The sequence below is a fragment of the Rousettus aegyptiacus genome, unplaced genomic scaffold (genome assembly GCF_014176215.1).
Source record: "Rousettus aegyptiacus isolate mRouAeg1 unplaced genomic scaffold, mRouAeg1.p scaffold_m13_p_1, whole genome shotgun sequence".
NCBI lineage: Eukaryota > Metazoa > Chordata > Mammalia > Chiroptera > Pteropodidae > Rousettus > Rousettus aegyptiacus.
Genome location: NW_023416284.1, coordinates 36,249,405 through 36,271,071, shown reverse-complemented (window position 1 = coordinate 36,271,071; position 21,667 = coordinate 36,249,405). Strand labels below are relative to the sequence as shown.

The 21,667-nt window shown below is 49.3% G+C and overlaps 1 protein-coding gene and 1 pseudogene across 1 annotated transcript in view; one reads left to right on the top strand and one right to left on the bottom strand.

Moving 5' to 3' along the window:
• Positions 1-21,667, bottom strand: part of LEXM (lymphocyte expansion molecule) — a 29,017-nt gene that overhangs the window by 6,476 nt on the left and 874 nt on the right. The window contains exons 2-10 of the mRNA XM_016120250.2: positions 17,984-18,139; positions 17,159-17,246; positions 16,592-16,756; positions 16,308-16,430; positions 10,944-11,081; positions 10,653-10,793; positions 8,815-8,976; positions 7,599-7,724; positions 5,710-5,843 (exon numbers count right to left, since the gene is read on the bottom strand). Of these exons, the coding sequence (XP_015975736.2) occupies positions 5,710-5,843; positions 7,599-7,724; positions 8,815-8,976; positions 10,653-10,793; positions 10,944-11,081; positions 16,308-16,430; positions 16,592-16,756; positions 17,159-17,246; positions 17,984-18,139 (1,233 nt within the window). The remainder of the gene's footprint in view (positions 1-5,709; positions 5,844-7,598; positions 7,725-8,814; positions 8,977-10,652; positions 10,794-10,943; positions 11,082-16,307; positions 16,431-16,591; positions 16,757-17,158; positions 17,247-17,983; positions 18,140-21,667) is intronic.
• On the top strand, positions 1,921-2,481 carry LOC107497904 (annotated as a pseudogene).

The following is a 21,667-nucleotide window of genomic DNA, read 5'->3' as shown; positions in this document are numbered from 1 at the left end:
AAAGTTTTCATTGTAATTAATTTCGAAACAGCCTGTTATTTTAAGCCTGATTTTCTCTTACATCCAAGAGCTGTTTAGTAGAGAACTTTGTAATGTCCAAACACTTGGTTTTTGAGGTTCTCTTTTATTTGTTAACCTCTTGTTTTATTGTACTATGTTTAGAAAAAAGTAATCTAAATTTTTCTATGTAGGATGGTTTTAATTTAGACATTTAAAATGAGATTTTCTTAGAAGATCAACTTTTATAAACGTCCTATGAGTTATCTGAAAATAATGTGGAATAAAATATACCTATTTAACTCCTCCAAATAATTATTTATATATCTTTACCTTATTCTCAGACAGACCTATTAAGAATTCCTGTTATGATTGTGGGAGTTTGTCACTGTTATTTTGGGTGTATAAGGTTAGGATTATAACGTCCTCATGGATTTTATTGTTTATCATGATTAAATACTCCAGTATCTTTGTCCCATTTAATAATTTAGCCTTGAATTCTACATTGCTTGCTGTTTGTATTACCACTTTTTTTGTTGCTGTTGGTTACATTTATTTGGTATATCATAGACAGATATATTCTTTCCCTTTCTTGAGCTCTCAATGCGAATTCATTTTCCAGTTGACTGTAGTATAACCCCCAGTAATATTTTCAGGAAAGGTACATTTGAATCCTTGTGCATCTCAATTTGCCTTGTACATGACTATAGTTTGGCTACATAGAAAATTTTACAGTCTCAAGTCTTTTTCTTAAGAATTCTATATAGTGTTTTTTATTATTCATTTTTCAGAAGAGATGCTCAAAACATATCTGACTGTCTTTTATTTAGATTGTAGGTTGTCCTTTTAGATGTAATGCTTGCAAGATTTTTATTCTACCTTTGAAACTCAAACATTTCATAAAACACTATAAGTGGATCAGATGCATACATTAATCTTCCAACCTCCAGAAATCTCACTAAAACAACAGTAAAGGAATAAAAATTTAAAGCACATACCCACGAGGACAAAAAGAATAGAAGCGGCAGCAGTGAGAAAAAATATTTTGGAACTTTAAAGCAGATGGAAGAATGGTAATGAACTTTCTTGGGTAGCAGACCCAAGAAATCTAAATCCTAAGCCAGGAGAAGATACAGCTCAGGATTCCTTCGGCTCCACAGGACTGGGGGGGAATCGGCAGCTCCAAGTGCTCCTGGAAGTAGAAGTGAAGGTGGAACTGAAATTGATCAGAAGTCTGTGCGATGTCAGTTTCCCACCCTACTCCCTGCATCCAGATGAGTGCCCTTCGTGAAAAAAGATGGGAGAATTTATTCTCTGAAGACAGCAAGGTTCTCTGTACAGGATGACACCGGGAACATTTGAGATCGGGAGTACCTCATTTAAAACAGGGAATAAAATGGGAGTTCGGTCACTAAATATTGAGACCTCTAGGCTCTTCTCCTCCACTTGGAGCTCTGGCAGCCAGGCTTACATCCCCCAGAAGAACCAAGGCCAAGAGAAAAATTATAACAACACGGACATTGAAGTTTCCCCAAGTGCACTCAGTTTGCTCATCCTGTGATGAAGTCTGTGATCGACAATCAAAAATATTTTATTTATTTATTTTTATTTTTTATTTTTATTTATTTATTTATTTACAACAGAAAGAGAAATGCTTTATTAGAAGGGAAAGTACATTTCCAGACGTGGAAGCGGGCCTGAACAAGAGAAGCGTGGCTCAGAAGGCCTTCAGTGGGAGTTTTAGTTAGGTATGAGTCAATGACCAAGGATCACCAGACATTTGAGAGAAATCTCAGATATGGAAGACTGAACCCAAAAAAACAGACAGAAAAAAACGTGATCTGAAAAAAAAACAGATGATGTCAGGCAATCATCTCAATAATATATATCTTCAGCTCTTCCTGTAAGCAGCCTGAAGTGACCTCTGAAAATGGCTCGCTATTCACTTGACCCAGAAAACCCCATAAAATCATGCAAATCAAGAGGTTCACATCTTCGTGTTCACTTTAAAAACACTCATGAAACTGCCCAGGCCATCAAGGGTATGCATATCCGAAAAGCCATTCAAGTAGCTGAAGGATGTCACTTTATGGAAGCAATGTGTGCCTTTCCATCGTTACAATGGTGGAGTTGGTAGGCATGCCCCCACCCAAGTGGGGCTGGATGCAGGGTCGGTGGCCCAAAAAGAGTACTGAATTTTTGCTGCACATGCTTAAAAATGCAGCGAGGGATGCTGAACTTAAGGGTTTAGATGTAGATTCTCTAGTCCTTAAGCACATCCAGGTGAACAAAGCTCCCAAGAGGAGGTGCAGAACTTACAGAGCTCATCCCCCTGCAACACTGAGATGATTCTCAGTGAAGAAGAGCAGACGGTTCCTAAACCAGAAGAGGAGGTTGCAAGGAAGAAAAAGACATCCCAGAAGAAACTGAAGAAACAGTTATGGCCCTGGAGTGAATTTAGCATCAAATAAATGCTAATACAAGTACAACGACGACAATGACAACAACAATAATATCTTCAAAGGATAAGAAAGCATTGTGTCCATGAAATAAGAGCATGTTGTACTTAAAGGAACATTCAGAAAATGAAAAATAACTCTTAGAAATTAAAATATAAAACCAGAAATGAAAAACTCAGTGAGCGAATGAGAGAACATTTCTGGTCACCTGAAAATAATCGGCAGCTCAGACATGCCCAGGGCAGACCCAACACGGAGCAGATTTTTAAAGGAATCAATCAATAAAAGAGTGTGTAAGGAAATCCTTGGCCCGCCTATGACCTATCTTCTGTGCCTCGTGACACAGTTCTGACTGTGGGTCCAAGAGCCCAAGTGGGTCGGGCCTCCATGGACAATGCCAAACCTGAGCCTCAGCAAGAGTCATACAGCAGCCTGACAATCAGACGCCCACAGGGGCCTGCTGGTTGGCTTCCATTCAGTAGCATTCATAAGCCTTAATTAAGGCTGACCCTGTAGGATATATGTCCCTGCAGGATATAAATTATGCTCCTTTTACAGGCGAGAAAAGTGAGGTCTGGAAGATAAAGGGTTGCTCTTGGCTAGAGACAGGTCTGCAAGGAGAACTCATCATTTGTGTAGTCTCTCTCAAGAGCTCTTGTCCTTTTCCTATTTGTTTTTCGTTTTTTTTTTTCTGATTATAAAAATAATGTTTATTTTGAAAACTTCAAAAATTTTAGAAATAAAACAAAGTAGAAAGACCCTAGTAACCCTTCAGGTATAACTACAGTCAACAGTCTGGGGCCTAGTCTTCCACAGTTATACTCACATTGCTGAGTGGAATGAGCCCTGCTCTGTGAGGGAAAGGACTGTATGTTACTTCCAGCTCTATCACTTACCAGCTGTGTGACCTTGGGCAAGTTGCTCTCTTCTCTGGTCCTGGTTGAACACCTATGAAAGAAAACTAACCGCCTTGGCTAGAAAGGGAAAGAAAATATTTTTGCACAATAAAAAAGTTCCGTATGACTTTCAATTAAATAAGGCGGATGAATATATGCACTTATTTCTCCTCCCTCCTGCGATCCACTGAAAAAACTATATAGAATTTTTTTTTTTTAATTGATAAACAAGAAAGGAGACAAAGGTGTTAAGGTTTGGGGAAATGCAAAGTGCAAGGAAGCATTTGCAGAGCCTAGAGGGCCGATGCAAGAGCTGCCTGCAGTAGAGGAGCCAATGAGAAGCTTGCCAGCTCCTGCCGCAAACCCTGGAGAGGTCCTGGAATTGGAAGCACCAGTATCTCAAAAAGCAGGCACAAGACAGATGGCTGAACACAAGGAGAAAGTTAGACACACTCCCTCCCCAACTAACTCCTCACCCACCTAGCAGGAGACTGAAGGTTTAGCGGTGGGAGATACTCCAGAGGGAGGAAGTGGGCGCAGTGGAAGGTAGGCAGCCAGGTGCCAGTGAGAACAGAGGGACCCAGTGGAAGACCATATACTGGTTGAGACCCCCAGCCCCCTTCCCTAAACACCAGCACCCACACTCCCCGCCCCCGACCCCCAACAACCCCCAGGATGTGGGATCCTTTTCTAGAGAAGCTGAATGGTCCCAGGGAAAACACCTCGAAACACTGACATTGAGGGTCTCCCAAGGGAATGACCAGATCCCCATCAATCACTCCCAGTGTAGCCACCAACCAACAAGCCCCACTCAGATGCACATCATATTTTAGTGTTTTTCTCATAAATATGAATAAAACAAGTGAAAGGAAAAAAGGACCTTGGAAGAAGTTTATACAATGCAGGGAGCAAAAGGGAACTGAAGGAAAACTGTCATTATCCTCAGATAAAAGAACATGACAAAGAACTGGGTGCTATTAAAAGATTGTGGGGAGGGGCGGGAAGCAATCCACAACACACAAAAGCTAAAAAAGATGAAAGCCAACATATAAAAAGGCAATAGTAGAGTCTGAAGATAAGGACAGGGGAAATTTTACCAGAAGGTAGGACAGAAAAGGCAGAGGTCAGATATAAGGAACAAAAGATAAGAAAAATAGAACATCAAATCAAAAAGTCTAAGATTTATCTGTGAGAGAGAAAAGAGAAAACAGAGGAGAGAAAATCACCAAAGACCAAAATGCAAAAATCTTCCTGGAATAGAAGATCCTGAGTTTCCAGAAAAAAGAAACTCATGGAGAACCAAAACAATAAATAAAAATAGACTCACACTAAAACCCATCATCATGAAACTTCGGGATACAGGAGACAAAGAGAAAATCCTAACAGCTTCCAGAAAGGACCATGCGGATTGCATATGAAGGACAGAAAATCGAAATGGCAACAGAATTCTCAACAACCACACTTGAAACTTGAAGGCAATGAGGCAAAGCCTTCAAAATTCCAAGGGTAAATTATTTCCAACCTAAAATTTTATTTCCAACCAAACTATTGATCAGTTGTGCAGGCAGGAAAAAACATTTTTTTAGGCATGTAGGCATGATAGTCTATCAAAAATGTTACCTCCTTTTACCATTTCTATGGAAGCCACCAAAACAAGGGAGTAAATCATGGAATAAAACACAAGACTACTTTGACTAAAATAGTTTAAAGCTGGTTTTCCCTGAGTGATCTGGTCCTCATGCCCCAGGATCTCCAACAACAAAATGATCAGCTCTAAAGTGCATGCTTATTTACATTTTAACATTTCTGAAATTGAGAATACATTGCAATTGCTGGCCTCTTAGTTCAATAAAATATGGCAGCAGCTAACAATTGCAAGCTGTTTTACAGCTAGCCACAGTATTTCATGCACTTTTTTCCTTTGGCTTCACAACTTTCTGAAATAAGTTTTACCAACCCCATTAAGAAAACCAAGAAACTGAGATTCCGGGGGGCAAAGCCTTGCAATTCAGAGGCTAGACTTTGTGGGTTGTGGGTGCAGGAGTTAGTGTTGATGAGTTCCTTAGCACGAGCTTTAGATAGAGCATCTCGTTTGGGTCTCCACAGTCCTTTGCTCATTTGACAGCTGAGGGAAATGAGGCCCAGAGAGGTTAAGTGATGAACCCCATCTCGCACAGCCAGTAAGCAGTAGAGCCAGGTTGGGAACTCTCTCCACCACTGCAGCTGTTTGGCTGACACTAGGGGCAGCGGCTGTGTCTCCACCGGAAGCAAGTATAAGGCAGAGGGAGCCCCTGCCCACCCCACAGGGAGCCCCTTCCTTGCCCTGGCCCCTCTGCTGGAGCTCCAGTGGCACTCACTGCATAAGCTTATCCCGGGCAGGGTCCGAGGGGTAGCGCTGGGCTCCCGCCAGGAACAGGGACCGATATCGCTGCCGTTGGTCCTTTGTCTCCATCAGCCAGGTGTTGAGGTAGCGGCCCACACCCACGGGGTTCTGCACCAGGTAGAGGAGGCCGGACGTTAGCAACCCCAGTGCCTGGCCTGGAGACTTGATCTCAGGCCTCCTGCCCTCCCCAGGCTCCTCACTACTCCATCTGTTATGGGTTGAATTATGTCTCCCAGAAAAGATACATGAAAAAGACGTGGGTTACCCCAGTACCTCGACGTGACCTTATTTGGAAACACTGTAATTGCAGATGTCATCAGTTAAGGTGAAGTCACACTGGGGTGGGGGTGGGGGGCCTTAATCCAGAGTGACCGGCGTCCTTATATGAGAAGAGACATATGGGGGGAGGATGGCCATTCGACATGGGTGCAGAGATTGGAGCGATGCATTTATAAGCCAAGGAATTCCACAGAATGCCAGCCACCACCAGGAGCTAAGAAGAGGCCAGGAAGGACTTCCCCCTCTCCAGGTTTCAGAGGGAGCATAGCCCTGCTGACACCTGGATTTCAGGCTTCCAGCCTCCAGAACTGTGAGAAGATAAAGCCCTATTGTTTTCAACCACTTTTGTCATAGCAGCCCTAGGAAATTAATATACCATCCTGCCCAGAAACCTGGGTCGTAGATACAAGAGGTGCCAACGGAAAGGAGCTGCGCCCTGCCCAGAGTGACTAGTGAGGGCAAAAGAATGGCAGGAAAAGAACCCCGCCATCTGTAAAGAGCAGGCCAAGGGTGGGCTGGGAGATGTTAGGAGCCAAACACTAGTCCAATGCGAAGCTGGACTCACTGCTGACAAGGGAAAGGCCTGTCTCACGGGAAAGAGGCTCCCAGCTGGGTGTGCAGTCAGAAAGGCTGCAAGGGCCAGGCGAGCTCAGCCTCTGCCCGCCGCCCACCCACCCCCATCCCCTGCACTCTGGCCAACTCTGTGGCAGCAGCATGGTTGTTTGGCTCCTGTCTAACCATCTTATTTGGGGTGTTCGAGAGAAGACCCTCTTCCCTGCATGAGATGCAGGCTGGAAGTGAGAAAAGGAAGAATGAAGAGGACTGGGGCCCTCTGAGAATCAGGCAGGGGAGGGAGTGTGGGCACACGGGGGACCAAGCCATCACTCAGGGAGGTGAAGAGAGGGTGTGGCTGGCATGTTGCTCTCCTCAGAGGAGAGAAAGCTCAGGTGTGGGCTGTGAGTGGGGCAGTGGGAGCATAATGGGAAGACAAATAAGTCACAGGAAAATGTTCCCAGGGAAACCAGGAGAGACTTTAAAAATATACAGCTGTTCCAAACCAGGCAAAACTAACCCGTACTAGCTGGAAGTCAGGACAGGGGAAGGTTATAACCTCTGGGGAGTGGGAAGAGAGGGGTAGGGAGAGGACAAAGGGGATCCTTGCTCAGCCAGGATGGGCCAGCTCCACCAGCTGCCCTGAGGCCCCAAGACAAACAGAGAATTTCCCTGGGGAAATAAGAGAATGAGATGGCTCCAGGGTGATGTCCCATAGTGCAGTGATGTGCCCAACAGCAGCATCTACATCACCTGGGGGATGGTTAGAAAGCCAAATTCCCAGGCCCTCCTCCAGGATGCTGAATTAGATGCTCTGGCATGGGGCCCAGCAAGCCATGTTTTAACGAGCCCTCCAAGATGATGCTAATGCCTGCTCAGAGTTGGAAACCAATGCCATAGAAAAAAAAAAGACAGTGAGAGTGGGTGTGTTAGCCCCTGGGGAGAAAAGGGGTGGGAGCAACAGTTTCCATGGAGGCAAGGAGGGTTTGGGGCTGCCCCTTACCACGTACCCTATGACACAGACCCACTCACCCAGCTTCCCTGAAGCATCTGGTAGGCCCTTGTGCCTATTCGCTTGGAGGACAGCAGGAATGGCGGCTGGTTGATATTTCTGCATTCGTTCTCTGAAGGAAGCCACATACCGGGACCAGACGTGGCCTGGGGTAGGGAATGACGGCTGAAAGCTGGCCGGGTCTGGCAGTGGTCAGCCTGGACCCAGAGCAGGTAAGGGCTCCTGGCAGCTGACATTACCCAACTGGCGGCACTGGGTCTTGACCCAAGGATGGTGGGAGGTACCCAGCCACCTCCTAACTCACCAGGAGCCCATCCTTCAGGAGTGTAGGGGCCCTGTGTGGCCCTCATAACCCCTGCCACCTATGCTAACCACCCACCCACTAGCCTGACACCTCTGTCCAGGTTCCCAAGGACGCTCACAGCTTGGCAGGGTCCAGAAAGATGCTCCAGGCTCCAGCCTGGGGAGCAGAAGCCACTTAGACCTTGGAGCTAGATGAGCTGGGTTCCAATCTCACTCTTCACCATTGCTGGGGGAGCCTGGGCAAATCTCTTCCTTTCTCTGGGGCTCAGTTTCCTTTTGTGAAATGCAAATGGTAATCCCTCCATAGGGAAGGGCGGGGCTGGCAGTGGCCTGGCCCAGAGCAAGCATTCAGGAAATGGGGGTACCCCTTTTCCTTCCCCCAGAACCCCACTCCTCCCTAAGCCCTTAGTGGTTCTCTCTCTGGGGGTGGCGGGGAGGACTCTGCTTGGAGGGCCCCGGTAAAGTCCAGGGCCTACTCAGATGACTGGCTGCTGCCCTCCAAAAAAGGAGTCCACCGCTCCCTTGGCCCAAATAGATGTGCAGCCCCTCTGCCAAGGTAGAGCTTGTAATCACACTCTGCCCCACCCCTGTCCTCCCTTGTCCTCTCTCTGGGAGATGGAGGGGCAGGATGGAGGTCAACAGTGGCTGGGCACTTCTGGGTACCAGGCTCCATGTGGTGAGGTCCAGTACTCAACCACATTTAATCCTTGCGGCCACCTGGATGTGGCCCGAGGACGAGCCTGCAAACCAAGGCTCAGAGTGAGAGAGACCCACCCAGCATGACTTGTAAGTGCAAGACCAGGACTGGAAAGCAGGTGGGGCTGATACCCGCCTGCTCAGTTTTCCCCCCAGAAATAGCCACCAGCACCCCACCCAGCCCTGCAGGACAGCCACCTTCCAAGAGAGGAAGGAAGGCCTTGGGCAGACACTAACTAGTTTTCGGGGACACTGGCTGAGGGTGGCCCAGTAAATCCTCTCTGTAGGGGTTTTCGGGTTGCGGGAAACTTGTGAAAACACCCCACGCTTCTTATTGTGCCGTGAGTTAAGTTCGTCCGTGAAGCTCTTGAAATTCATCAGTTCCCTGGGCTTTATTTTCTGAGAAACAGAGAGGGGGAAACGAATGTATCTGTTAGGCCAGGAAAGTCAAGGGCCCCTCTTCTGGACCCTCAGCAGCACTCAGAGAAAAGCAGGTGGCCACACAATGAGGCATCACTGTCCACACTGCCTGCGGACCGTCCCACAGCCCGAGTGCCCGGCTGGGTGGGAGACATGCAGCCCTCGGCCAGGGGCTAGTCCGACGGTCTACTAGCACCCTGTGTGGCGCACCAGCTTAAGTGTAGCCCTTCCTTCTTTCTTTCACTCACTTCCTGAACATTTACCGAATCAGGCACTGTTCTAAGCAGGAGCGACCATCCAAATACTTAAAAACCCGTGTAATGGGGGTACACAGAAGACTTTTAGGGTGGTGAAACTACTCTGTATGATATTATAATGGTGGGTACGTGTCATTATACATTTGTTCAAATCCACAGAATGTAGAACACCAAGAGTGAACCCTAATGTATGATGGGCGATGATGACATGTCAATGCAGGTTTATCAGTTGTAATAAATGTACCTCCTTCTAGGGCAGGATCCTGGTGGTGGAGGAAACCGTGCCTGGAAGGGGCATAGAAGGTACACGGAAACTCTCTTCTTTCTGCTAAATTTTGCTGTGAACCTAAAACTTCTCTTAAAAATAAAGTCTATTACTTTTTTAGATAATGAAAAATGTTATCGTGTTGCCTGGGCACTGACTAGCCAATCAGAATGGGCTTGATGAGGGTCCCAAGGCCCCTGCTGCGCCAGGCTGGACCACCTTACAAGCTGCTCATGGAAAGGTTTGGGAGGCTCAGGGGAGCTGGCACCAGGTGGCAGAGCTCAGTTCAGTGGCTATTTACCAACCAGTCCAAAAGTATTCATTATTTCACCGCCTCCCTAGTGCTCCGAATGCACTCCGTCGTAGCCCTCACCACCTGTTAACACTCTATATTGTTTTTTACTTACCTCTGTGTTGCTTTTTCCATCAGAATGTAAGTACCCTAGGGGCAGGTTTCCCCTGCACCTAGACTATTACCTGGAATAAACACATACACTGAAGGAACGCACAGAGGAGACAAAATAAACAGGTCATTACACAAATACTCAAGTCCAGTTGCTCTGAGCGTGAAGAAAGCAACGCACAGGGTGCTATGGATCACACAACAGGAACTCGACTGGTGCAGGAAAAGGGGGGTCAAGCTAAAATGCTACTTAAGTTTCCCCTCCAGGCCCTCCAGTTCTCTGCCTGTTGACAGCGTGACACTAACTCAGCCAGCTTCGCTGGATCTGTGATGCTCGGGAAGTGTATCCAAAATAGCAGGACACCCAGATCTGAGCGGTCAAGGTCCCTGCAGGCTTTGTGGACAGTTTCCCATGCCGTCCTGGCATTGTGGCCACCTGCGCTTCCTCTGAGGCTCGTGCCAGTGCAGAGGAGAGAGGACCGGCGGTGAACTCAGACAGCCTTGCTGGGGTTCAGACTGTCACTCTGCCTTACCAGCAGTGCGGACAGCCTCGAGTTTCCTGATCCGACACAGGGCGCCATATCTCGCCTTTGCTGTGAGGGCGAAGCGTGAGCAGAGTGCGGAAAGGGCCCTGCTCAGGGCCTGGCACACACGGTGTGGTGTTCCTGGTGGTGGTGAGGCCTGTCATCCTGCTGGGAAATGCACCCCCGCACCCTGCCTGGGTACCCACCTGCACAGAGTAATGTCCATAAGTAGGCTTGTTTCGATCACCGGAGAAAATGTCATAGAAGCCGCGGGTGCCCATGGATCGGCCCAGGTTTGCCTCCAGGTCACTTTTCAAGGTGTAGGTGCACGGTGCCAGACCGCTCCCCTAAAACAGAGCACAGGTGCCGTTGTCTGCAGGAGGGCTGCTAAAGCAGGCCCACCGACCTGCAGGGTCTTGGTTTCTTCATCTGCTCTGGGAGTCTGCCCCCAGGACTGTGCACGAAGGCAGCCAGCCCTGGTCAGGTGAGGGGGATACCTGATGAGCCAAGGGGAGCGGCTTGTTGGTCATCCTGCACATGAGGCCCTCGGAATGAGACCGGTTCCAGGCGCTCTCCTCCAGTTTTGTGTATGGATTGCCCCTCTCCCCATAATTTCCAGGACCTGGATAGTAGTTCTGTGTGGGAAGGGAGAGACATAAAGGCCATTAGTTCCACTCTTTATGCTGAGTGCAGCTGAGGAAGAGATGCTCCCAAGAGGGAATGGGATTTTCAGGGCAACTGTCCCCAAACACACAGCACTGTTGGCCCAAGAGCCTCCATCATTGTTCAAACCTCCATTTCTATGTTCAGACACTTTACCAGGGCCCCATTGGCCTGTCCAGTTTATCTCTTATTGCTCCCTTCCTACATCTACACTTCGGCCAGAGTGGGTCCTTGCTGGTCCCCAAACACACACCATTCTGCTAACCTCCTTACTCTGCTTACTCATGCTGTTACTACCACTCAGAATGCCCTTCCTGCCTTCTTTGCCTTGGAAAATTCTTCTAATCTTGCAAAGCCAGCTCAAATGTCCTCTATCCTGGGAATGAAGCCCTCCTTCCCGGATCACCCCAGAAAGTTGCTTGCTTTGGTGATCTCAGAAATTCCACCCATTACAGCCTGTGTCATAGCCCTGCATTTGCATAAATTGATTTCTCACTGTGCTGTGACCTGGAGGGATCTGCAGTCCTGGGTTTGAATCCTGACTGTTGCTTCCTAGCTGAGTGACCTTGGGCACACCACTTCTTCCACCTGAGCCTCATGGTCCACATTTGCAACATGTAGATGATAATACTTTCTCCTAGGGTAATGAGGATGAAATTAAATAATATCTATAAAGACTCCTGCATAGCGCCCAGCATGTGACAAATCCAGGTGGGGTGTCTGTCTTAGAGCAGAGGGTGGGAGAAAGAGGTAAGAGAGGCTGCGAACTATGGCAGGAAATTCTGGAATGACCACTCAGGACCTTGACTGTCAACGTCGGAAATATGTTCTTTGTAGGTGGAGTGAGGAACACCTCTCTGCAGTGTTGGTGGGTAAGTAGGTGGGTGGAGGTCCTCTGGCCAAGACCCGGCCAGCAGGTTGTTTTCTCCTGCTCTGTATCTTTTCGCCACACGGGGTCGCTGTCGCTCCATGATGGCTCAGCCCTGCCCACCTCTGGGCCCAAGAACCCACGCTGGGAAAGCAGCCGGGAACTGGAAGGGCAGTGGGGTAAGGGAGCTCTGCTGCGGGGGTCAGGCCGCTGTGGCATCTGACTTGTTTGCCCTCCAAGGGACACGACTACAAATCACCCTTTCTAGGGCATGTTCAGAGGAAGCTGTGTCCTTGCATCATGTGTTAGGTGCTTCACAAGCCTCATCTTGGTCCTGTAGACCAGCGGTCTCCAACCTTTTTGGCACCAGGGACCGGTGCTCTAATGAGAATCTAATGCCTGATGATCTGAGGTGGAGCTGAGGCGGTGATGCTGGTGCTGGGGAGCTGCTGCAAACAAAGATAAAGCTAGCCCACCGCTCACCTCTTGCTGTGTGGCCTGGTTCCTAACAGACCACACAGACTGTACTGGTCCATGGCCCAGCAGTAGACCACCGGTTGAAATCAAATTAGTGCTATCCACAATTAACAGAGGGAGAAACTGAGTCTCAGAAAGGCAAACCTTGCATCCAACCAAGTTTACCACCTCTGGAAAGGGGCGGCACAAGGAGGGAGTTCCATTTCTAAAATCCAAGGTCTTTCTGAGCCTCTCCTGTTTGCCAGGCACTATGTGGGCACTGCGGTGGGAGGGCCATGCGCACTACAACGTCCGAGGGACCTTGGAAGTGTCAGTTATAGCAAAGAGTGAGAGCAGCCGCTGCCCCTGGAGCCCGGTGCTGGGCGCTCTCTGCAGAGCCTCACCTTTCCTTCAAACCTTCAGGTTCAAAAGTGTAGTAAATACACTTAGGCTGATGTGAGAGTCCACAACTTTAACTAGAATGTTATGTCATCAGAGCTTTTGGGACCCAGGCTGGAGAAGTGATTAATTCTAAGAGTAGAGGTGTGTGGGAATAGAGGTATTGGTACTTATACGATTTTTATAGCTGGACTTTGAAGAATGGGAAGGATCCCAGAAGATGGGTGTGGTGAAGGGGACAAGTCCCCCCCAGCAGAGAGGCAAAGGCAGGGAGGCCAAAATGACACCTTTGAGGCAAATTGGGAGAGGTGCAAGGGAAGAGGATGGAAAAGGATCTGGAGGCCTCATCAAGGCTCCTCGAGACCTGATTCTGAGGCGTGAAGGCTTTAGGAAGATGCTGGCAAAGGTAAGACACCAGGGAATTCATGGAGAGACTGTCTGGATTGGGGTAGGGCTGTGGCCTGGGCCAGGGTGGAGGCAGTAGGGCTGGGAGGAGGAGGATACGAGGAGGAGGAGCACAGGAAGTGAGAGCACAAACCCCAGTGATTTGGGGGGAACAAGGTGTGCTTGGTTTCTGGCTCTGGCAGCTGGGTGGTGCCAGTCCCCTGAAGAGCAGGCCTGGGGGAGACGCTGTCATGTGCTGGTTATTGGATGGGGTGCAGAGTTTAAGGTGCCTAAGGGACCCCAGGATAGAGATCTGGAGGCATCTGCACAGAGCCTAGCTGAGTGAGAGAAATCACCCCAAAGAGGGGGGCGGGGCTGGCAGAGGAACTCCAGGGCTGCGGAGACTGGTGTGCCCAAATCCAAGAGAGGGGAGAGTGCCCTGAGGGCAGGGCGGGGGCCGCACCCAATGCCAATGCCGGATGGGGTTAGGAAACCAGAGAAGGCACTGCCCCTGAGATGTGGTTCGACAGCTCCATCCTCTCTGCGGGAAGAGTCGTGGGGTCCCAAAGCAGACACCCACACAGCTTTGGCAGGCGGTATCTGTAGACCTGCAGTGGTGGGGGTACAACTGGAGGGACCAGAGACCAGAGGAGGCCATGAGCTTTCCAGCCCAGGTCTCGCAGCAAGACAGTGATAGAGAAAAGCAAGCCTTGGATGGGCACTGCCTTCACCCACTGGGGCAGTGCCACGTCCTTAAACCTAGGGTCCAGGGCTGACTCCAGGAGAGCAGCTCGAAGAAATCCTCCCGGGCCTAGCCAAGGTTACTGCAGGCGCAGATATAAGGACCAGCGACAGCTGGAAAGGGAGGAACAGCCCACGGCACTGCCACCCTCCTCAGCCAGCACTCACGGATGCCTCAGAGCCGGGGGCTGGGGACAGGAAGGAAACGCACAGCATCAGATTTGTTCCGCCAACTCCTCTGCCATCAGCTGGGCTGGGCTCTGACATTAGACCCTGTTTTCTGCGGTGAGTCAAGAAACAAAATCCAAGGGAGCCAAACTTATGGGTACAGCTCAGTGATCAGGTGTGGACACCTGGATTCAAATTCCGCTTCTGTCCCTTAGTAGCTCTATGACCTTGGGCGGTTACTGAAACCTCTGTCCTTGTTTTCTCGTCTGGAAAGTGGAGATAATGATAGTGCCTACCTCACAGGGCTGCTGCGAGGATTAATTAGTGCAGTCCAGTGCTTAGAACAGTGCCTGGCACATGGTAAGCGCTGTGTTAAAGTGTCACCTATTACTACCTTAAATTTGATGGTAACGACTCAATTTTAAATGCCTCCAGGCATCCCCTCTTCCTAAGTTGCAGTTAATAGCGTCTGTACCTGAAGATGCAGGTGCTTGTTCCCGGAATGTGGCAAGGAGTAATGTCTAGGCCTCGGAGAAGGCTTCACAGCGGTGAGTTAAGGGGGAAAGGCTCTGGACATGGGGTTGGATGTTCCTCATTTGCAGTCGTGCAGCCTGGGGCAAATTGCTTACCCTCTCTGAGCCTTCAGGGCCTCATCAGGAGTGATTAAAAAAATGAGAATGTTTTGGAGCACCCGGTACCTCAGAGGCATGCATGCACTTAGTCCACAGATACTTATTGCATGCCTACTATGTGCCAGGCACTACTGGGATTTGGGAATTCTGCAGTGGACACACTAGGCAGATGTGTGGTCCACCCTCAGGGGCTGTCGTCTAGCGGGGGAGAGACACTAAACATCTAAAAAAAAGAGATGCCACCTCCTGGGGCCAGGCGGGCAGCGTGGGATCAGGTCAGACCTTGGAGCTGAGCACTGAAGGATGAGTAGGATTTCCTTAGGCAAAAAGCTGCTTGGGGAGGCAGAACATTTCTGGCAGCAGAAACAGCTGGAGCAAAGCTGTAGCTGAAAGAGCCTGGCTCGTTTAAGGAGCTGAGAGAAGGGCACAGAGAACAGGAGGACCAGAGGAGGTGAGGTTCTCAGCAAACCACAGCGGTCACTCGGTACGATGTGACTCCTGCCTTCTCTCTCATGATCTTATTGAGCTTGACCCCCACTCGGTGTCCCCTCACCCCATGGGTTGAGCATCCCTGCCCACACCAATACCATCACAGCCCTCCCGCCACCCCCACCTCTCACAGCCATCATCTCCCATCCGAACACCTGCTGCAGCCTCCAGCGCTCACCCACATAAGAAGGATATGTCTCTGAAAGTTAAGTCAGGCCCTTCTGGTCAAAACCTTCCGCTGTCCTCCCACAGCACTTGGGATCAAACCAGAAGCCCCCACATTGCTGCAAGATCCTCATAGCCAGCCCTCAGTCCTCTGCCCTCATTTCTCCTCCCGTTTTCGTCCACTCCCTCCGGCCACACTGGTCTCTGGCCTGATGATCTAACTTAAAGCCTTAGCCTTTGCTGTTCCCACTTGCCCAGAATGCTCTCCCGCAGATTCCAAGAGTCTCAGTTGCTCACGTCTTGCAGGTTTCTCTCAGATGTCATCCCGCGAGTCTTCCCAGATCACCCTATAAATTGTATCTCTACCACGGTCTATCTCTTCCTTGTCTCAATTCTCCTCACAAGCCTGACAATATATAACATGCTTCTTTAAACTGTTACTTCTACCACTAGGATGCCAGCTCCATGAGGGCAGGGACTTTGTCTTCATCACTTCTGGGTCCCCAGGAGCTACAACAGTACATGGCACTTGGTGAATGCTCCATCATTATCTGCTGGCTGGCTGGCTGGCTGGCTGGATATATAGGTGGATGAGTTTGTTGAGTGACCTATGTATGCCGGGCTCTGTGCTGGGAACTCAGAGATGAACAAGACCTATCCCTGCCAGCAGGGAGCCCCCGGTCTGGTGGGGGAGACAGACACAGGTATGTACAACAGCCAGTGGGCTGGAGGCTGAGGTGCTGGAAAGCCAAGGGCCGTCAGAACTCAAAGGAGAGCCTAGCCAAGCCTGGGGAGGGGATGAGACAAAAGGGGGAAAGGGGGCGCTTCCAGCACCACCAAAGGCGACAGAGAGCAGAGGGTGGGAGGGTTCCCACTCCTTACAGGAGAACACCTACCCCAATGAATCCTCGGAAGCGAACCTCCCCAGAGCTGAGCAGCCCCCGGGTGCTGCGCGGTTTCTGCTGCAGCTCTTCTAAGAAGTCTTTGAAGTTATAGGAGCCAGGCCCCAGCTTTTCCTTCTGCCCCAAGAGAGAAGGTGAAAATCTTAAACTTGAGGATGTCCACATGGGAAAGGAGTCCTAGGGATGATGGTGTTCCTTAAAGAATGAGCTCTACCTGGGGTTGGGAGGACACTGAGGCCACCCTTGGATTATAGAGGGGCGTGGCCCAGGGACCTCACCTGCAGCCGCTTTTCTTTCAAGATGGCCTGGTATTGAAAGTGGGGCAGCTTGGTCAGCCGAGTGGCTTCCTGGGCCTTGGCCCAGCCTGTGCCCACCTCCTTCATCAGCTTCTTCTTGCTGAAGCAGGTCTCCTTGTAGCCATAAGTCCCAGGTCCTATGTGGGACTGAGTCAGAGCACAGTGAGGGCTGGGCCAGCCACAGAACAAGTCTTTCCCCAGCTCCCATCCTGACCTAGGAGTGACCATCCCCAGTACCAAGCCTGGCACTGAGAGGCGTGGGACTCAAAGTACCATCATGACTTCCTCTGTCCTTGGCCCCCTCACACTTCAGGAGGTGGGGTCAAGAGCCCACAGCCAGTCAGTGCAAGAGCTGGGAATGGAACCGACCCATGCCGTGGTCCGACCCATGCCGTTTTCACTACAGTCCTGCCCCGGCTATAAACCAAGCCCTGTACTGAGAACTGAGGACATGGAGAGGTGTAAGACTCAGTTCATCTGCCATTCTATGGGACTTGGAGGGCAGTGACCAGACCACATGGGAGAGTCAGCAGAGCTGGCCAAACTCACCAACTCCACAGAGTAAAGCTTGGAGCGTGGGGCCCCTGTACAGGTGCTCAACTTCTTCCGGTTGGGACAAACAGTAGACATATCGAACCTGGGAGAGGACGGAGGCCCAGTGAGAGTCCAGTGCCTGGCACCCAGCCCTGGCATGGGCAGTTCTAGGGGGTAGGGAAGATGGCTTTGGAGCTAGCCCATGAAGGATGGGCAGGTGTGCTCCCACCTCAGGGTCTTCATCCTTCCTGGGTCCCTCTCCCTGGATACCACTTTCGCCCAGTCCCTTCCCCTTTAATCCTACCCCGCCCTCCAGCACTTACCAGCTCCTCCTTCCAACTTTTTCTCCATAGCCCTTATCATCATGCAACGTTTTATATACTTCTTTTGTTTACTATCCTCTCCAACCACCCCTCTCCACAACAATGCAAACTCTTAGTACAAGGTTTTGCTGTTTTGTTCATTGCCGTATCCCCAGATGCTACAACTGTGTCGGGCACATAGGAGGTGACTATATATATAATAGGTTGTGTATATATATCCCTCAATGTCATATGTATGAATGAACGAAAAAAAGACCTGGACTGAAATTCTACCATGACTTTTGAACTCAGAGACCTACTACGGGCCAAGCCACTTGGCATCTCTGAGTCTGGTACCTTGTAGGTTCTTTTGAAATGGTTTTAAAAAACTTAATAACAGCGGAAAACAGATTCCAGGCATGGGAGTGCAGCAGGTCTGAAGTGGAGAGAAAATCCAGTCCCCCATCCCACTGCCGGCCCCCCTCCACCCTCCCCTAGACTCCAGCCCTTTCTCCTCCAGCCCCGAGTCCAGCTACACCTGTGGCTCTGCACCCCAAAAGGTGCCCCGCTGAAATTCCTGATGACTATGGCACCGATCCCCAGCTGCGTGGTCCTGCAGGGGCTGGGCCTCCACTCTTGATCGCGGGACTCCTGCCGCAAACTCCGCACAAGCTTGGCCTGCTGGCCTCCGCTGCTGCCACGGCAACCGGGCCTTGTGATTTGTGATTCGCCAGAGGACCCAGGCCGCGTCTGTGCCCACGTGGCACCCTCATAAGCGTGCCTTTGCTGTCCCCTGGCTTTTTCATTGCTCTGCGTACGCTTTCACCACTTCCTTGCCAGAGAGCCTTTCCTGGGACCTACAGATTTAATGACCCCTCGTGGTGGGTAGTATGGATGCCATTAGTCGGGGTTTAGAGTCACTTGTTGAGGAACCGTTTCTGATTTCTTGCTGTATCTCTGCGCCTGCAACGGGCCCGGTAGAGTGCCGCTCAAGAAACGCCTCTTAATGTTCCCCTTATGCTCCTGGAACACTGAGGCCCACAGAAGGTTCAACGAGGGCAAAGAGGGTGCCGGGTTCCACTTTGGGGAAGGGAGGAGAGCCAGCGGGGAGGGCAGGAGGAAGGCCGCAGAGACCAGGGAAGGGTTGCAGGGATGGAGTCAGGACTCATCATCCCCAGATGCGCCCCGCCCCTCAACACACACACACTCACTCTACAGAGGCCGTTAAAGGTGTCTGGACTCACACGTGGTCCCAGTCCTGAGAGTCTAGTGTGACCAGGCCTGTGAAGAGGCAAGTCTCTGACCCAGCCTGTGGATGGGTAGGTCAGGGAGGGCTTCCTGGAGGAGAATTCCAAACTCATCATTGAAGTGTGTGTATGACCTGCTAAGTAGAGAAAGGAGTTGAGAGTATGTGGTCCCAACAGGTCAGCTCTCCTCCCTCCTCCTCCTCCATCTAGCGTAGCTTGAGAGGCACGCCCCATTTGCTGATGACAGAACTGAAGTCAGAGAGAAACAGGACTTTTTCTGGGTCCTGCATCCATCCAGCCTGGTGGAACCAGCCTGCTGGGACAGTGGCTGTCCTTTGGGGCCCCACCCAATGCCCTCTAACATCCCAATATAACTTTTAAATAGAAAGTTTGGACCCCCAGCAAAGTCATGACCCTCAGGCACCAGGTCAGGCAGGCACATTGCCATGGCTGGCAGACCGTCCACCCTGCACTGCTGAGCTTGATGGTCAGAAATGTCAGGCCTCGGGAACACACACAGAATAGACTCCCCGGGTCATCCAAGCACAGACTCTGCACCTTCCCAACTCTGTGACCTTGAGCAAGTCACTTCCTTTACTGATTCTCAACTTTCTTACCTGTAAAATATAGCTAATAAGCTCTGTTTCTCCAGATTGCTGTGAAGAGTAAATGAGCTATTTTAGTATGTTCCTGGCAGATAATGGAAGCTCAATAAGAGGCCATTCCATGTCCTAGGAAAGAGACCTTCAGAAGGCCCAGGGCAGAGACTGTATCTCATTCACTACTTTGCAGTACTTGGCACACAGTAAATTCTTAGTAAATGTTTGTTGAATAGCACGTGAACAAATAAATGAATCTAGTCCAAATTCCCAGGAGTCCACAAATCCTCAGAGACTCACATTTAATCCTGGGCCTGCTGCTCCCTAGATAGTGAGTGGCCTTGGTCAAGCTACCCTGGCCAAGATTCAATTTCCTCATCTGTGACATGGACCTATGACTGCAGCCTCCTGGAGGAGATGTTTCGAGGTGCCAGTGAGATGTGGCTGTGTATACTACCAAGTCCTGTGCACGCGGAAGCCCTGAGACCAGCCCTGGGCCTGCTCAGGTGCTCTCAGGATGGGCCCACACCTGCCTGGAGCTGCTTTGCTGCTTCTGTCCCAGCCTGAGCCCCTTGGCTGCAGGGCTCATGGAGGAGTGACTGTAGAACTCTTGGAGGAGTGACTGCAGGATATAGGCCAAGGTCCACTAGGCTGGGAGTTTTGGATGCCAGGCAAACCAGAGCAGGCCAGGGTGGGTCAGCTCTGTGGCAAGGCAGCCTGCTTTAGTTAGCCCACAGCCTCCTCATCGCAGCAACTCACTGATCATAGAAACTAACTCTTTCTTGTAGATAATGCTGCAACCTCTTCTCATCTCCATTATATGGAAGAGGAAACTAAGGCTCAGACAGGGAGAGTAACTTGCCCTGGTCACATCTAGTGAGGTATAGGAGCACACAATGAATATGGAACTCATAACTAGGTTTGAGAGCTCCCTGGCTACAGGAGTTTCTAACTCATCCAGATTCTGGAGTCATCTGTTACGTCAATTGAATGAAGTCAAGCTTCTCAGCCAGGATTCGGCCTCTGTGATAGGGCTGTGGCCATTGACTTCAGTCCTCACATCCTGCCATCTCCTCCCCATGCTTCAGCCATATGGGGCTGCTCTGGCCCGAGGCACACTCTGTCCTGCAAACCTCTGGTCTTTTCATATGCTTTTCCTACTGCCAAAATGTTCTCGCAACCTACCCTCCCTGTTCAACCCCTGCTCATCTTCTCAGAGTCAGATCAAAAGCCAAACACACCCATTAGGATGGCTATTATAACAAACAAACAAAACCAGAAAAAATAACAAGTGCTGGTGAGGATGTAGAGAATTTGGAATATTTGTGTATTGTTGGCAGAAATGTAAAATGGTGCAGCTCTTCTGGAAAACAGTATAGCAGTTTTTCAAAAAATTAAGCATAGAATTAACCATATGACCCAGCAATTCCACTTCTGGGTATACACCCAAAGGAATTGCCATGTTCATAGCAGCACTGTTCCCAGCAGTCAAGTGATGGAGGCATCCCAAGTGTCCATTGATGGATGAATGGATAAACAAAATGCGGAATATATATGCAATGCAATATTATTCAGCCTTAAAAAGGAAATTCTGACACACGCTACAATATGGATGAACCTTGACAAATGATGTTAATTGAAATAAACCAGACACAAAAAAACAAGCCTTATATTATCCCACTTGTATGAAGTACTTAAAGTAATCGAGTTAAAAGAGACAGAAGTAGAATGGTGGTTACCAGAAGCTGGAGAAGGGAGGAATGAGGAGTTATTTTAAATGGGTACAGAGTTTCAGTTTGGAAAGATTAAAAAGTTCTGGAGATGGATAGTGGTAACGGCTGTACAACAATGTGAATATACGTAATGCTACTGAACTGCACACTTAAAAATGGTTAAAATAGTATATTTTATGTTAAGTATATGTAACCATAATTTAAAAAAAAAAAAAAACCTCTCTGGGACTCCATCCCTGATCCTCCCAAGCAGGTCAGAGCCCATGTTTCATCTCATGAGCACCAGTGATTCATAGTCACAATTTTTTATTAAAAATTGTTAAATTTATATTTTAAAATTACATTTGAAAAATAGCACTAGAATGCGGTTTTATTTCTTTATTGTTCAAGTGAAATATTTTTTAACAAGTTTATTAATTGGTTCTACTTCCTCTTTTGAAAACGTTGGTCTATTTTTCAAAAAGATGAAGCAATAGGGTGTCAGGAGCCCCGGTGGAATGATTGATAGACAAGAGGAACTCTAAGTCCAGACTTGTTAAAAAAAAAAAAAAAAAAAAAAAAAGGCCAAGCACTGGAGGACAAGAAGCATCGCAGCAGGGAGCACAGCCCAGCCTTCTAGAGTGTGGGAGACCCATGCCCTTCA